Raw genomic sequence first — 17,963 nt, 5'->3', positions numbered from 1 at the left:
GCGGGCGGGCCCGGGGCATGCGGCGGCCGGGATGGCGTCGGCCGTGTTTGAGGGCACGTCGCTGGTGAACATGTACGTGCGGGGCTGCTGGGTGAACGGCGTGCGGCGCCTCATCATCGACCGGCGCGGCGCCGAGGAGGACTTCTACGAGATCCGCACGGAGTGGTCGGACCGCAGCGTGCTCTACCTGCACCGCAGCCTCGCCGACCTGCGCCGCCTGCTCCGCCGCCTGCTCGACTCCTTCCCCGAGGACCGGCCCGAGCTCCAGCGGGCGCCGCTGCTGCAAGGTCCGCCCGGCCCGGCCCGGCCCGGCCCGCGCGTGTGCGTGTGTTTGCGTGTGCCGGAGAGCGAGTGAGTGTGTCCGCTCACCGGCTGTGTGTTTGGGAGTGCGTGTCGGTGTCCGTGTGTGACACGGTGTTTGTGACTGCGTGCCCGGTGTGAGTGCGAGTGTGTCCGTGAGAGTGTGGGTGGGTGTTTGTGAGTGCGTATCAGTGTGTGTCCGTCCGAGTGGGCGTGAATGTCACGGTGCTTGCGGGTGTGTGTCAGTGTCTGTGAATGCCTGCTTGTCACAGTCGGGGGGGGAGTGTGGCGCAGTGTGTGCGCTTGTGAGTGTGTGTCAGTGTGGGTGTGTGCGTGACAGCATGGGTGTGTTACCATGTGTGGTTGTGAGTGCATATGTCGGAGTGTGTGTGTGTCACTGTGTTTGTGAGCCAGTGTCTGTGTGTCAGTGTGGTGAGTGTGTCACTGTGTAAGTGCACATTGCTGCAAATGTGTGCGTGTTGGTGTGGGTGAGTGTGTCACAGTGTTTGTGAACATGTGTCAGGGTGTGCACAAGTGTGAGAGTGGGTATGTCACCACGTGTGTGTTTGTAACTGCTTGTCAGTGTGTGTGTTTCCAAGTGTGGATATTTCACTGTGTTTGTGAGTGCATGTCAGTGTCTGTGAATGCCAGTGTGTTGCTGTGTGCATCTGTGTGGGTGACTGTGTGCCTGTTTGTGAGTGTGTATTAGTGTGTGTCGGTGTGGGTGAGTGTGTCATTGTGTGTGCATGTGAGTGTGGGTGTATCACCGTGTGTGTTTGTGAGTACGTCTCCCACTGTGAGTGCAAGTGTGTGTGTGAGTGTCACCATGTGTGTTTATGAATGCATGTCAGTGTTAGTGCTGATGGGCATGATTAGCATGTGTTATTCTGCATGTGAATGTGTGTGTGTGTCAGTGTTAGTGCCTGCAGGTATGATTAGTGCATGTTAGTCTGTGAATGTGTATTATTGTGTGCATGCATGTCTGGGTGTGAATGTTGGGGGGGTGTCAGTGTTAGCATGTGTGGGCATGTTCAGTGTGTGGTTGTGTGTGAGTGTCGGTGTTTGTACCTGTAGATATGCTTAGGGTATGTTTATGTGCGAGTGTGTGTCAGTGCTAGTGCATGCAGACGTGTAGTGTGTGTTAGACTGTGATTGTAAGCATGTCAGTGTTGTGCATGTGTGTCTGTTGGTCTGTGTGAATATGTACCTGGTTTAATGTGTCAGTTTTAGTACGTATGTGTCAGTGCATGTGGATACATGTGTCAATGTGTGTGAGTGCATGCATGAGTGGGGCATCAGCACATTTTTTATCTGTTACCATGCATGTTAGGGGGAGCGTCAGACTTCTTCTTGGCTGGAAGGGGGAGAGACTGGAAAGGAAGTGAGGCATAAAGGAGTTTAAAACCCATCTCCTGGGCTTCCTTACTCAGTGCCTTGCTCCCTTGGAGTAACTGACACCAGTGGCAATGTGGTGCCCAGTCAGTACCAGGGCAGAAGGTGGTAGAGAATATTTCCCAGGGATTTGGCCCATGGCCTGGATTCCTGAGACTCAATTCTGTCATGCTCTGCATGCATGAACTCCACATTTCTCCTGTACCCTGTGGATAGCATTGCAGACGGGGCGAAATACTTCCCTTTTCTACGTGGATCAAAATGACCTGAACTCACGGAGCTTTGTATTGGCCTCCATCGGGTGCGGGGGCCTGGGGGATTTTTCGGGGGTTACATAGAATGACCATATATATATATCCTTTGCAATAGAGTGGTAAAGGCTGTGGCTCTTCCCCGTGGTGCAAGTAAGGTCATAGGGTTGAAATAATTTCTCATGAAGCTTCTCTGAAAGCCCTTGACATTGCATCAGGCATGGTTTCAGTGCATCTTGTTTAAAACTGTAGCTTTAATTTCTTCACATTTTAAAAGAGCTGTGGATCAGAGACATTTGAGAAAAGGTTACCCAAATTTTATGCTATAGTAGAGTTGTGGAGAGAAACCAATTAACCTTTTTGGGTTTTTAAAGATGGGCTACATAGAGCACAGTACATCTTTGGCCAAAATAAGAAACTTGTTTCAGAAACTTGGAGCAGAAGGAAGCAGTGTCCCTTGCTTTAACATAAGGGACACTTTGCCAGTGCTTATTACCCTGTTGCTTTGGTCAGAATATACATAAATCATGTGATTAATATATCAGGGAGAAAAAGCCAAGAATGTATATTAGTTTCTCATAACAGTAGAGAAGTTTTCTGCTTAGGTGATGTCTCTTCACATGCCTTGTGAGCTACAATAGGAGGTGCATGGGAGCTGACAACCTGATTCCCAGCCCCCTGACTTCAGTATAGCCCTGCCAAACTCAGTGCAGTTGCTCTAGGTTCTCACCTGTGTAAGAACAAACTCAGTCCCTTGGGGCTGGAGACTGGCTATTCCCCAGATAGCTTGCTCATAAGCATTTGTCTAGATTAAACTGAAATGTGGCTTGTGGGTTGTGTCAGTCACTCAAGCTAAGCTGCCTCTCTTGTCTCCTGCCAGGTCTCAATTTTGTTGTGGTGTCTTTTTTGTCTTGTTAAAAAAGTATCTGGAATACATTTGGTTTCTTCTTCCTCCTCTCCAATTCCTCTCCCCCTGCCCCCGACTGTGTATATGAAGTCTGCGGGGTAATTTCCCTCTCTGCTTATGGAAATACATAGCTCTTCTTCGTTCATTTTGTATCCCTCTTTTCTCAGCTGATGCTTCCTTCCTTTTTTGGGTCCTTGTGACACAGATGGTATTTAGCAGAATTCGCAGATTTTCTGGTATCTGGAGGAAGGACAGTAGACTCCTAGGCACCGAGTGCCCTCTTCAGACAGCCGAAGAACATTGCTGTGTAGAAACTGAAAATGCTTCCCTGCTGATTCATTGAAGGCTGAGGGGCAAAAATTTCACAATTTTGGGTGTCTTACTTCAGACACCTTGGGTCTGATTTTCAGCCCTGCTGGGCACATGTTGGCCCTATTGATTGCAGTTCCAGCTGTGGCTGTTCAGCAGTTTTAAAAATCAGGTCTTCAGTGTCTGAAGTAAGAGCCTGTTCCTTCTCTTCCCCCCCCCATTACAGATTATTTATTTTTAAAAATATTAGGCCTTAATTACAAGTTTCAGAGACCTTATTTGTGTAGATGGTGTTATGTGGGTTCTTCTCTGCTCACACTGGAATGCTGGCACTCTAACTGGAGGGTCACAGGTACCTTAGATTGTAAGTAAATGAGTAATCAGGGAGGACTAGACATCTTTAGTAAAATCAATTTATTTCTGTTTAAAGTCCTGATCAGGCAACCCCCCCTTATCTTTCTATTAGAAAAACACTCCCTTTGAGAGGCTACTGGGGTGAATGAATGATACATACAAGTAAGGTTTGAAAAGCTGAGCCATAATATTGGCAGTAATGAAGAGAGCATTGCATACTTTTTTGGTGCCCGCAGTTCAGTGATTTCTTGGGTCTAACAGTTTAAATCTCACCTGCATCTTCCTTGGCTGATCACTGAACCTATTTTCAGTGCAATATATTCATAAGATGGAATAAAAGTACTGAATTTTTTTCAGCTATTTAGAGTGTGCAAGTAATAATTTTAATTATAATCATCTTCTGTTTAGAAGTTTTTCTGTGAGGGAGAAGAAGACTGCAACATGGAGGTAACTCGGTATTTTTCTGCAGAGCCTGTACTTTGCTATAAAGGCTTTGCTCAGACACACTAAGTCTGAGTGTGCCTGGCATACACTTGCATCATGTCATGCTGTGTATAGAACAATACTTTAACTCAATGAAAGACACGAATTTGAATTCATCTAAATGAAGTTTTTTTGTAAGCAAGAGATTAGTGTATTTGCCTCACATGGTGAGCATGACCTAACTTTAGTTAAACTCTTTGGATAAGTACGGTTTTTGCATGGAGTGTTTTAAGAAATGGGTATGTTTCCGTCCCATAAATTTCAATATATTTAACCTAAATTTTAAAAGTGTGGCAGTTGTATGGAGTGAGAGATCTTGTATGTTTTAGCTCTTCTCCAAAATGCCAGAGTATAATTCCTGTCTTTAATATTCATGGCAGCAGTGAGAACAATGTAAGCCAAATTGCATTGCATCACAGGAGTCAGAAATATTTCAGGCTACTGAAGATTTGCTTAAGTAACTTTAGAAGAACCAGGTTATCCTGCTACTTAGGCACTCACTTTGTCAAACTACCGTGCATGACATTCAAGGGGTATTTTAAAGTAATGAACACCAAAATAGGTCTAAAATACCTTGATCTTAAAGGTGGTTATTAACCTTGTATGGGCCTTTAAAAAATCCAGTTTCTCTGTCAAATAGCGGACTCCTTTTATTTATCTGTGGGTTTAGCACAAAACTAATGTTTACATACTAAAATGTTCCTCCTTCCAGAGCATCAGCAAACTAGGGAAAAATGTTCTATTTCCAGAATTGTACAGTATCAGTGATGCTAATACAAAAATAAAGTAACAGGAAAAAATGGAGCCATAATGGCAGTAGGAATACCAAAAAATATGTATATAGGAGAAATATTTATTACATTTCTAAGAAGGGACTGAAAGTTGATTATCCTTTTTTAGAAAGACAGTTTTATAATGTGTTGCTTTGTAAAGTTTGTTACTTCTGACTGAAATAGATTTAGATGGATCATTGAATGTCTGCAAATGACCTCATCTGATATAGACATATGTTTTTATACTGCACAGCAACAAGGCTTGCTTTTGTTGCAAGATTTCTCTAGAGAGTGTTGTGATTACATGTCTGAAATTACTGTTTTCTCATGATAGATCTCCTCCCCTTGGGGCAGAGAATTTATGCTGTTTCCTCTGTGTTCTTTTTTTGAGAAGGCAAAGTAGTAGAGAAGGGAAGGTCTTCTTCCAGCTACAAAAGATCTCCAGGATCTATTCCAGGGGACTTTTAGTTATCCCAAGACCCAGGGAGGACATAGGCGTTTCAACATGTTTCAGTGGAATTGTTTTGCTAGTGTCTCCCTGGCTCAGGAAGGAGCTCACATGGGGAGGAAGGTTGCTAGCTTTATTATATTTCTTGGCAGCTGATCCATGGCCTGGTAGAGCTGCTTTGCTCTCAGGTTGTCTTTCCCTCACCTTGGCCCCAGTTCATTCTCTTGGAAGTGTGCGGGACTCCACAGCTCCAGGGGAAGGGGTAGTTGTTGAGATGTAGCCATGGAGATGGCTAACCATCTTCCCCTTTCTGTGTAGGTAATGGGATAGTCCATGTGCGGAGGGTATCAGCATCGTACAATCTGGCTCTTTTGCCAAGTGCTACAACCAGTGTACGCAATAACAGCACGTGGCAAAGCGTACCTGATATTTGGATGTCTGAAATGCCTTAGGAGGCTAAAGGCCAAGTACATTCAACCACAGGAAGAGTGATTCATTTTATATAGAATAATCAGAGTTTTTGCTATAGTGACACTTTTATAAAGTAGTTTTCTTGCATCTTAATAAGCTGTCTCACAAGTTTGGTTCTGTGCTGTTATGTCAGAACCTGCAGGGCCATTATCATTACATTGATCTAAACCAGATTCCTCCTTTTATGAGGATGTATCATCTTGAGTCTCATGACTCATGATGTCATGAGACACACTTCACAGCATTTTCTTTCTTTCTGAAATGTGCCTATCCCTTGCTGTAGGCATATGTGGAAATGATATTAAAAGGTTCAGTAATTAAGTCACATGTCTGGAATTCATTTCAGTCATTATCAATTTGTGTATTGTCTGTACCTGTGCAGAATTAATTACTGCTTCGGTATGCAAGTAACAGCTGGTGGAGAAGGCATCCTTAAAGGGTGGCAGAGTTGACCTGTGATGAGCTGTAGAGAGATCTAGAAGTAATTGTGATAGACCATATGAATGAAGTCAAATATAGAACATGAGGTGAGAACTAACAAGCAGTAACAACTGCCTCCAAAATACTGCCTGTTGAGAAGTCCTGTATCAAGACTTTTCTTAGAACAGGGGCTGACAGTTGGTAAGTCAGAGCCCCTTCTATTGAGTTCAGTGGATACAGAATTGGGGCTTTAGCCAAAGAAAAAGGCCTACCTGGGCTGTCATGGTTAAAGCATGTCAGTTTGTACAGGTGATTGCTCCCAAGGAAGCAATGTGGCTTTGTGTTCATTCACCTTTGACTCCTTAGCCCTAACTTAATAAAGCCCAAACTTAACCACTAGCATTAGCTATTGAAGTCAGTGATACATTTTATCTTTTTCTAGCAATCCTGATGGAATGAAGCACTTTAATGCTATTGTTGTAGCGCCAAATTGTGCTCCTAGAAATTATGTCTTCTGGCTTCTCTGTACACACATACTGTTTATACACATACTGTCTGGTGTCCCACCATTATGAGATTTTTTTTTTGTCTCGCAGGGCAATTCTGCTGTAGTTCTCTTTCCATGCTGCTCCTCTTCCATGTCTGATATCTCCCTTTCTTTGTCATGCTTTCCTAGGCTGCTGGAAGCTTTTTTCTTACTGGAGCATTAGTGTCAGTGATGACTTCAGAGTTCATCAGAACTTTTCCTTCATCTTCCATACTATCTTCTGATGCAAAACACCCAGTAAATTCTGTTTCATGCTGGGACTGGATCAGCTGGTGCTGTGTCAGAGTTGTGGTGCACTGGGAAAGATGTATACTTTGCATCCCTTCCAAAAGCTGCAGTGGTCTGGATTATGTCCATAACAAGTCCGTCAATGTTTATTTGCCCTAACAGTGTGCTATGCTTACTATATCCCCATTTCCACCACTTACAGTTTTGTATGTGCTGTGTTACATATATTTCTTTTTTGTTTTTACAAAACAGTCTGGGAGTTTAATTTATGAGTATAGGGAGCTCTATAGAGGCAACTAGCACTTTCTAAAGACAGCAGCTGTGATAACACAAATAAATACACTACATCTATTGTGCCCCATTTCTTTGTTGACTTTGTCAACAGTTCATTAAGAGAGCTTACTTACAGCTTCTGTCTGGTAGAAAAAGGGCACAGCTCTTCATTATCAACCTTCTAGCAATGCAGTCTAACCAAAATTAAGTTTTTTATTTGCCAAGTTTCATAGTCCAGCTATAATGTTATAGGGTGAATAAAAACTTCTGGTTTCATTATAAACCCATCCACATGCCTTGGCTTGATAAAAGATTAATGAAGCATGTCAGGGGTTTTTTTGTGGGAGAGAGTAGGGGTAAGAGGATATATATTACTTTAAATTCATATAAATATAGTGCTAAAGGTAATAGTAAAGATTTCTGTTTTGCATTAAACTGCTGTTTTCTTTCCTTCTCCTCCTCTTCCGTCTTCCTTACATTTTTGTTTTCTCTTGTGAACTTTCTGATACTAAAATTGTGAGATTTGTGGGACCAAGAGTATTCTTTCTGTTTATGCTTGCAGTGTTTTTTCAATGGTCCCCAATAGTAATATTGGTGTAACTTTGTTTAATAAATGTATGAAAAACCAGGCAGCTTAGAAACTGGACTTTTCTGTCTTTAACTTGCTGCTGTGCTTTGGAAATCTATGCAAGTGAAAAGATACATAAGCACAAAGAGTTACTTTAAACACCTAATGACACAATAAGCTTTTATTTTGTATTGGGATTTAAATTACACTGTTGTTTTAAAGCACACTGTTAGGTGCCATCGTTTACCTCTGCTAAGTAAAATCTACCTGTTTTCTTGAGGCTATATTTGTGTGCTACGGGCATATTTCAGGGTCTAAGAGTATAAGTATCACAGTGACCAAAGGCACAGGCATGTAGCTAGCTGGATTTTCAAAGTGTGTAGACATCTAATTCCTATTGTGTGGGTGTAAGTACCTTCTGAAATTCTAGTCCTGAGTAACCAACCTGAACAGATTCAGCATGTAACAGATTTCAGACATGCTTTTTTAATTTCAGCTTCTAACAGGCCCCTGGCAGATGTGCAGTTCAAGACACGATGGAATCTGATGTGTGATCCCCACTGTTGTGCTTCCTACCATGCCACAAGTGAATAGTAGGAAGTATGATTGTGGGACTGAGCTCCAGATTTCATTACATCATATTGTCAGTGGAGGGTGAGCCCAGAATCCTGATCCCAGGAGCCATCAGCTGATCCAAGCTCCCAGCCATAGGGGATCACTATGTACCCTTGTGGCTGGGAGCCATCAGCTGACCTAGGCTAAGCTGTGGGCTCAATCTCTGGGGCTCATGGCCTTGGGGGTGCCCCCACAATTAGAAGCCTGGATCAGCAAATGTAGCTCCCAGCCTTTGGAATACTGGCTTTCAGTTAATCGTGTGGTAGGAACCAGACACAAAGTTAATATACACATTTTTTACACAGATTTTGTGTAATAATGTTGTAGCTTATTCCTTGTTTTACCATACCATTAACATGGTAACTACTCAAGATGTGATAATAGTTAATCTCATCTTGTGTGAAGTGTTTCAGGGAACTCAGACATACCACCCAGTGGGCAGTGTTTGTGAAAATTAAACTCTTAGAGCATGAAGTTGATCATTGGGTGCATCTACATGTGCTATTAGCATGAAGCAGTAAACTCCGGTGCATATTGCACCACAGTTTATTGCTCCCAGGCACTGTGTTTGCACATGCACCTGGGACTGCAACACATTGAGCCAGGTCAGAGAATTCCTGGCCTAATAAGGCCATACATGTAGATGTGGAGACTTTACTGTGGAATTAATTAGGCAGCTCCACAGTAAACGTCTTATGTAGATGTACCCACTGAGGCTTAAAATATTCTCTTCATAACTTCTGTGTGAATTAGACTCAATGTGTGAATTTCTCCATTCCCATAGAAGGAGAGAAGAGTGGCATTGAATTAGGAAGGTGTCACAGGGGAGGCATTACCCTTCTTGGAATACAGGAACATGGATATTGCCTTCTAAGATCAAATGAACAGCCCTTCTAGACCGGTGTCCATATCTTAGAGACAGATAGTGGATGTTCCCACTATGGCCTTGCACATACTTATTAAACACAGTTGCTCAAATATTTATGACAGTAATGAAGGAACATCAGCCAAGGATCCACTGTGATAGGGTGCTGCATAAAAAAGTGGAAAAAAATAGTTGCAGAGAGCTCCTTGTTTGACACTGGCTGAAATGCTGATGCATGAGGTTTAATATCCCTTCCCAAATTCCTATTTGTTGTTCTTAATATCCTTGATAGCCATATAAGTCTCCAATCCCTTTATGAATCCTGCTGAGTTCTTGGCCCCAGAGCCTTCTAGGGACAATGATTTGTACAGCTGATAGATGGTGTGAAAAAAAGAATTACTATTCAGTTTGAATTTCCCAGTTTTACGGTCATTAAATATTAGGGCTGTGCGAAATTTTACCAAGTGTTTCATTTTGAAGCTGGTTCAACATATTTCCAGCTCTAAACAGCAAAATCAAAATGAAACAAAAAACATCAAAACAGCTTCAAAACGAAATGAGGGCACTTGAAATGTGAAAGTTTCAAAACATTTTGAGTTTCGAAGCAGCCCGATGGAGGGAGGCAGGGGAGAGCCAGGGCCATGCTCCGAGCAGCTCTGGAGCCCCATGTAGCTCAGCCCTGGCTCTCCCTGCCTCCTGCCACTGGCCTGCACTCTGGGGGGCTGATGGAGCTGATCGGAGGTAAGTGCCAGCTCTGCCCACCTCCCGCCTCCAGGCTGCACTCCATGGGGCTGGCGGAGGGAGGCGGGCAGAGCTGGCGCTGCACTCCAATTGGCTCTGCCAGCCCCATGGAGCACAGCCCAGTAATGGGAGGCAGGCAGAGCCAGCGCTGCGCTCCACCTCCTGCCACTGGACTGAGCTCCAGGGGGCTGGCGGAACCAATTGGAGCGCAGCCTGGCGGTGAGAGGTAGGCAGAGCCAGGGCTGTGCTCTGCCTCCCACTGCTGGGCTGAGCTCCATGGAGCCTGGTGCTGGGTGCAGGCTGTGCCCAGCACCAGTCCTAGGCAGCAGTGGCAGCCCCCTGTCATCTGGCACAGATCCAGGGGCCTGCACCCCCAAGAGGAGTCCAGCACAGCTCCGCAGCCCTCCTTGGAGTGCAGGCCCCCAGAAATGCACCTGGATGACAGGAGGTTGCCACTGCTACCTGGGGCCAGCAGCAGCATCTGTCTTCTCCGGCGCTGGGTGCAGGCTGCATCTACTGCCAGTTCCAGGTGGCAGCTTGAGCCTCCTGTCATCCGACACAGAACTGGGGGCCCACACCCCTGGGAGGAGTCAGGCACTGAGTCAGGCATCCTCCTTCTGGGAGTTCAAGCCCTCAAATCTGCACCCCAGATGAGAGGAAGCTCAAGCTGCCTTTACCACCTGGGACCAGCACTGGGTGTGGGCTGTGCCCAGCACCAGACAAGATTGTTGCTGCTGCACCCTGAGCCTCCTCTCATCCGGCGCACAGATCTGGGAGCTTACACCCCCAGGAGGGCTGTCGGGCTGTGCAAACCCCTGGATCTGTGCGCCTGAGGAGGGGAGGATGCTGCTGCTGCTTGAGACCAGTGGCAGCAGCAATTTTCTCTGGTGCTGGGCACAGCCTGTGCCCAACACTGGCCCCAGGTGACAGGGAAGCCTCTTCTCATCTGAGGCACAGATCTGGGGGCCTGAACCCCCGAGAGGAGTCCGGCACAGCCCTGCAGCCCTCCCGGGAATGTGGGCCCCCGGATCTGCATCCGGACAACAGGAGACTGCCACTGCTGCCTGTGGCTTGCCCGGCACTGGGTGCAGACTGCACTACTGTCAGTCCCATCCTGTCATCTGGTATGGATTCAGGGGCCCACAACCCCAGGAAGAGTCTAGCACAGCCCTGCAGCCCTCCTGGCAGCGTGAGCCCCTGGATCTGCATGCTGGATGATAGGCAGCTGCCGCTGAAAGCAAATTTTGCTTTCAAAACTTTGAGGTTCAGTTTCCAAAGAACCTCGGCACCTATCTCCTTGAAACTTGGCAGGCTTCATGCCCTCAGAAGGGGCTACCATCCCTGCATCCAAATCAGGCAACAAATGACAATGTTTTAGGCATTTTCATAATTCCCCATTATAGCCTATGGGTGAAACATTGAAATGAGTCAAAAGAACAAAACACTTTCGACTAAACAAAATGGGACAATACTTTGAAACAAAACGATAAAACGAAACACTGTCCCTTCAAAGCAGTTGAAACAGATGTTGAAACAAAACAATGGTGTTTTGCACAGCCTCATTGAATATGCCTTTGTTCTTATATCCTGTATTTTTCTGTCAGAAACCTAGAGGAGGACATTAACAACTGCAAGTTATCTCATCTTCCCTAGACCCAAGTCCTAGAGAACTAAGACATGCTGAAGGTTGTCAAAAGGGGTTTCTTCTTGAGAGCAAGCTTCTTGTGGCTAGAGGATAAACTACTCCTGTGTGGGTGTGAAAGACCTTCAGAGATTTGTAAACCCTGATGGCCTTCCATTCAATTGGGAAGCAGTTCGCCCTCTCTTTTTGTTGTCCTCCTTGCCACATGGATTTAGGAGACTCTTGAGAGGTGTGCTTCATGGAATTGTCCACCTCTCTTTTCACCTTAGCCTCTCCAGTGGGTTTTCCAGTGGATGGTGGTAGCAGCCTGGGCCTAGATAAAGGAAGGTAAATCTGTGTGACACGTAATTAGATATCTAATCGTGTGGAGTGTCATCACTAGTGGCATAACATCTTGCACACTTTTACATGAAGTACGGACTTGCTTTGACTTCCATGCATCAGCAGGGTTCTGTGGTTCATGAGTTAAATCTGAGGGCAGTAAGGAGGGGTCTCTATATAAGTTCCTCCTTTCCTTATTCATGTGATACTTGCTTTGGAGTCCATTGGGCTAGCCTTATTCGCAAAATGAGCAGAATTTGGCCCACTGCTTAAAATCTTGGCACCTTAAACATTATTGGAAAAGGAAGGTCTTATTCATCATCCAGGGAAGAGATTTATCAATATATGCATGCAGTCATTTTTCCTTGTAAATCATTAGATTTTTTTTTAAACAATTGACATACCAGAGTTACTCCCCATTAATAGCATGTATTATACTATAATGAGCTGTGCAGCGGTAAATGACACTCCTCTGCCAAGCCCCTTACAGGCAAAAAACAAGTAAATGACATCTTTTAAGTATTATATATGTTATATTTAGGCTCAATAGGTTCATAGACATGAACATTTATAATTGTTCACACTGATATAAAAATTAAGGGTTTGTGTAGGAAGAAGAAGGCAGTGGAGTTTCAGGTTAGCATTAGAACCAAGCTGATGAGAGTTTATAGCATGTAAATGACTTGAAATGATAGGTAATGCCCAAGTAAAGTACATACAATAAGATAGCACAGCAAAGTTTTCCTAGGAAGAGTTAGCACATGCTTTCAGTTAGCAGTCAAACTGTAGTAAGCACAGAAGAAAAGGAGGGTGAGCAGTATTTTGCCATGACATTGGTAGTATCTTTCCCAGCTCTGAGCTAAACTATGCATGCATGACTGAACAAGTGAAAAACAGCAGCACTGGCTTCCAAACTACAAGACATCTTTTTAATGTATTTTTATTTCGGGACTTCTATATAACAAGTGTACAAAGTGTGTGCTAGACATGCAAAAGGAAGTTTTGGCTGTAGTTTTGCAATCCTTTCTCACACAGTAAACTCCCAGTGAAGTTGGTAGAACTGGATGCTTGCCCTTGTGCTAGTATGCCTATGTCAGCAGAGCCCTTTATGAAGACTCAGCATAAGAGGGCAGAAGGTTTTTTTGCTGCCAGTTCAACTTTACCACCTCTCTAAAGTCACATACTAACCCAGGGGTGGGCAATTTTTTTGGGTGGAGGGCTGCTTACCCAGTTTTGGCAGGCTGTCAAGGGCTGCATGGGTAGCCTCACCCCTTAACAGGTGCCCCACCCCCTGGTCACCATCCTAGGACCAACGTCCCAATGTTTTGGGACCAATGTCCCAGGGCCAGCACTGGTGGGGCCCAGAGCAGGGCACATGCCAGCAGGGGTCTGTGGAGCTAGGTGGGGCTGTACCTGCAGGGAGGGGGGGAGCTGGCCTGGCTCCATAGAGCCCTTGCTGGCTGGGACCCCGTGCTCCTGCCACCCTGCTCTGGGCCCCACCAGAACAGGTCCTGGGACACCGGTGCATGCCCTGCAATCCCATTGGCTCCCCACCTACTTAGACCCAGTGCCCCCCAGCCCCGTGGTACAGGTGGGGGGCAGCGCAGAGCCCTGACCCCCTGCTTACCATGAGGGAAGAAGCTGGTGCTGAGTGCGCGGAAAAGCAGCCCCTCACCTGCCCCATGGCCAGCACGCTGCACTGCAGGTGCTTGCAGCCCACGCATGGCTGTCCAGAGCAGACACAGGCAGCCCCAGGCAGGCTGCAAGCGGCTGAAACACAGGGTGCTGGCCATGGGGCAGGCAAGGGGCCACTTTTCCCCATGCTCAGCACCAGCTTGTAACCCACCCCACTGCCTGCCCACTGCAGGTGAAGGGCCACTTTTTTCCACACAGGAAAAGAGCACAGGGAAAAGCTGAGCATAGGCGGGAAGTGGCTCCCCCCGCCCCACACCTGGTGCCTCATGGTGCAGGCGCTCGCAGCCTGCATCAAGATGTCCAGAGCGGGCACAGGCAGCCCCATGCGGGCTGCAAACGGCTGCAGTGCAGGGCACCGGGCATTGGTGGGGAGAGGCCGATTCCCTCACCCCTGCGCTCCTTCCTAGCCTTCTGTTCCCACCCCCACCCCACTTACCTGAGCTTCCCACACCGGGGCAGCCCAGAAACCGCAGCTGGCGCTTCCGGCTGGGGGGTGGGGCCGTGCGGCCTCTGCTGTTGTTGGAGCCCACCGGGGCTTCCGCTGGGTCCTACTGCCCTGGCTTCCTGACATTTTTGACAGGAACCAAGGGCAGAGAAATACTGATTTTCTACATTTTTTTAGGGGCCCCGGGGGCCACGTAGAATGGCCCCGCAGGCCAGATCTGGCCCGCAGGCCATATTTTGCCCACCCCTGCACTAACCCAACCAAAAACTTTTCCATTTGACTACATCCATACCAGGGGCTTTGCTACCATACATGCATTGGCAAGAGGATGTGATCTTTTCACCATTTTTTCACTATAGACCAGAATATGACTTTACTGGGAGCACAGAACACGCAAACTCTGCTGGGATCGAATGTACAGAGGAGCTGCAGGATTACACCTACAGTTAATTGAAACTATGCATGAAAGTATATCTGTTAATTCCTAAAAATATAAACCTCTTAAGAAGCTTCAGAATGCAAATATTACAAAAGAAAATACATTGTTTTCAGTTTGTATATAAGGTATTTATCAGATGTTTACCATGTATTTAGAGTGTGGAAATGTAAAGGGGAGAGATCTGTACCTATTCTAATTGAATTTGGCGTGACTAACGAGAAAAGTATAAGGCAGGATCAATTTGCATCTTATAGAATATAAGAATATGACTAACCAGAGTGTATGGGTGCGGGTGTCGGTGTGGGTACGTTGCCTGACTTCCTTTTTTCTGAAGAAACTCAAGTACTGGTAGATATAGACTAGGGACAGAAATTACACATAAACTGGTGTAAGCGATCAGAAACCATTTCTGATTTGTAACACAACAGAAGTTTAGCGCACATAAACCAATTTCAAAAAGGTCAAAAACGGTTTAAGATAAACCAGGATGAATGTAGTATCACACTTAGCTTATTTATTGAACTGCTGTCCCAAATTCAAGTAAACTCGTGGTCCTCCAGTATCTCAGGATGCTTTGCAGGGAGGGTGGTCTAACCTTGACCCAAACTGTCTGCTGAGCAGGGAGATGTGCTGTAGCATACTCCAGCTTCTGGCCTGAGCCACTGCAGGCATGTGGCTGCATTTCTGGATTTAAAAGTGAGTGTCTTTTCACTTGCTTATCTGTTCAATCTACACAGCTTAGACTAACCCTTGAAGATTGAATCAATTTTTTTTTTTGTCTGACAATGCCAATTCATTGAAACTCAAACTTTTCTGTCAAAACTGGCAAGTACCCTTTTTTTGAATCAGGCTAAACTGTCAGCTTCCAAAACATCTGGTGGCCATAAGTTGCACACTTTAATGACACACGGTGTGAAAAAGAACTTCCTTTTGTTAGTTTTAAATTTACTACATACTAGTTTCATTTTGTGAGCCCTAGTTCTTTCATTGTGAGAGAGTAAATAATAAATCCCTGTTTACTTTCTCTTTGGCATTTAGTATATTGTAAACCTTTACCATGTCCCCCCTCCAGTGTCTCCTTTCTGAACTGAGTAGGCCTTGCCTCTTTAGTCTCTCCTCATATGGAAGCCCTTCCACACTGTTAATCATCCTTGTTGCCCTTTTCTGTACCTTCTCCAAAGCATCCTCCGCCATGAAGAGTTAATCGAATTGATACTGAAGGAGACCTTTGGGACTGTGGAGTAAGAACTGCCAGAGCCAGCACTGGAGAAGGGAGAGGACATGGATTCCCAGGAAAGTGGAAGCTGGAAGCTTGTGACCTCTGGCATCAAGCAGAAATCTTCATCTCCACCTGCAGCAGTTCATCTGGAGACTATATATGGAGCCCTAGCAACAGAGGGTGAGGAGCACGTTCCATTTGTGGCAGAGGACAGGACAGGCCTCCCCAAGGTGGGAAGGATCGAGACAACCACCACCAAGATGAAGCGACAGGTGGTGATAGTTGAAGATGCCCTTCTGCAGGGGATGGCGGGATCCATCTGCCAACCTGACCTGTTGTCTCAGGAAGTCAGCTGCTTGCCCGGAGCCCAGATTCAAGATGTCATGGAGGGATTAACAAGACTCACATGGCCCTATGACTACTACCTCATGCTGCTCATCCACATGGGCACCAGTGATACTGCCAGGGGAGTCCCTGAGCAGATCAAAAGCGACTACAGGGCTCTGAGTGCAAGGATGAAGGGGGCAGGGCCTTAGGTGGTGTTCTCATCAATTCTTCTGGTCAATGGACAGGTCTGGGCAGGAGCAGGTGCATCCTGAAGATCAATGCCTGACTGCACAGGTGGTGTTGCCAGCAGGTATTTGGCTTCTTTGACCATGGGATTATGTTCCAAGAAGAAGGATTGCTGGGAAGAGATGGGACCCACCTGACAAAGAGAGGGAAGAGCATCTCCACAGACAGGCTCACTAACCTAGTGAAGAGGTCTTTAAACTAGGTTTGCCAGGGGATGGAGACCAAAGCCCAGAGGTAAGTGAGGAACTGGGTGACCTGGAGGAAGAGCAAGCACGAGGGACAACAGGGAAGGTGTTTTCATTCTTCCTGAGAAATCAGGGCAATCGTCTAGGTACCTTAGGTGCCTGTGCACAAATGGACAGAGCCTGGGAAATGAGCAGGAAGAAGTGGAAGTTCTGCGCAGTCATGGAACTATGGCATGATTGGAATAACAGAGACTTGGTGGGATATCTTGCATGACTGGAGCACTGCCATGGATTGATACAAACTGTTCACGAAGTACAGGCAGGGGAGAAGAGGAGGAGTTGCACTTTATGTAAAAGAGGCATATGATTGCTCAGAGCTCCTGTATGAAACTGGAGAAAGGCCTGTTGAGTATCTCTGGATAATGGTCAGAGGGGAGAGTTAACAAGGGTGATGCTGTGGTGGGGGTCTGCTATAGACCACCAGACCAGGAGGAATTGGTGGATGAAGGTTTCTTTAAACAGCTAAATGAAGTTTCCTGATCACAGGCCCTAGTTCTCATGGGGGACTTCAATCACCCTGACATCTGCTGGGAGGGCAATATAGCAGTTCACAGGCAATCCAAGAAGTTTTGGGAGAGTGCTGGGGACAACTTTCTGGTGCAAGTGCTGGAGCAGCCAACTAGGGGCCATGCTCTTCCTGAACTGCTGCTCACAAACAGGGAAGGATTAGTGGGAAATGGACTTGTAGATGGCAACTTGGGCAGCAGTGACCATGAGGTGATTTGGTTCAGGATCCTGAAGAAAGGAGGGATGGAGAGCAGCAGAGTAAGGACCCTGGACTTCAGAAAAGCAGGCTTCAAGCTCGCTTAGGGAACTCATGGGCAGAATCCCCTGGGAAGCCAGCCTGGTAGGGAGACAAGTCCAGGACAGGTGGCTATACTTTAAAGAAGCCTTACTGAGAGTGCAGGAACAAACCATCCCAATGTGCAGGAAGACTAGCAAGTATGGCAGAAGACCAGCTTGGCTTAGCAGGGAACTCTTCAGTATACTGAATCCTAAAAAAGAAGCTTATAAGTGGAAACTTGAACAAACAACTAGGGATGAGTATGAGAGTATTGCTTGGGCGTGCAGGGATGAATCCAGGAAGATCAAAAGCACAATTGGAATTGCAGCTAGCAAGGGACTTGCAGGGTAACAAGAAGGGTTTCTACAAGTATGTCAGTAATAAGGGGAAGATCAGGGAAAGTGTGGATCCATTACTGAATGGGGGAGGCAACCTAGTGCCAGAAGATGCAGAAAAAGCTGAAGTACTCAATGCCTTTTTCACCTCAGTCTTCACAGGCAAGGTCAGCTCCCAGACTGCTGTACCTGGCAGCACAGTTTGGGGAGGAGGTGAGTAGCCAACAGTGATGAAAGACAGGCTAGGAAGTATTTAGAAAAACGGGACACATCCAAGTCCATGGGGCCAGATGGAGGGAGTTGGCTGATATGATTGAAGA

The 17,963-nt window shown here is 46.2% G+C and overlaps 1 protein-coding gene and 1 long non-coding RNA gene across 2 annotated transcripts in view; one reads left to right on the top strand and one right to left on the bottom strand.

Moving 5' to 3' along the window:
• Positions 1-6: 6 nt before the first annotated feature.
• PXDC1 (PX domain containing 1) overlaps positions 7-17,963 on the top strand; it is a 38,996-nt gene continuing 21,039 nt past the window's right edge. Inside the window, exon 1 of the mRNA XM_019542706.1 lies at positions 7-287. Coding sequence (XP_019398251.1) covers positions 32-287 — 256 coding nt within the window. The 5' untranslated portion in view covers positions 7-31. The remainder of the gene's footprint in view (positions 288-17,963) is intronic.
• Positions 4,564-15,814, bottom strand: LOC109315151. Its single transcript, XR_002102442.1, has 3 exons — positions 15,360-15,814; positions 13,067-13,074; positions 4,564-4,575 (listed from the first exon to the last, which is right to left on the bottom strand). It is a non-coding gene; the product is annotated as an uncharacterized LOC109315151 (long non-coding RNA).

This window comes from Crocodylus porosus, unplaced genomic scaffold (assembly GCF_001723895.1).
Source record: "Crocodylus porosus isolate Cpor-Errol unplaced genomic scaffold, CroPor_comp1, whole genome shotgun sequence".
Lineage (NCBI taxonomy): Eukaryota > Metazoa > Chordata > Crocodylia > Crocodylidae > Crocodylus > Crocodylus porosus.
Note: the sequence above shows the minus strand (reverse complement) of the source record. Positions and strands in the feature narration are given on the sequence as shown.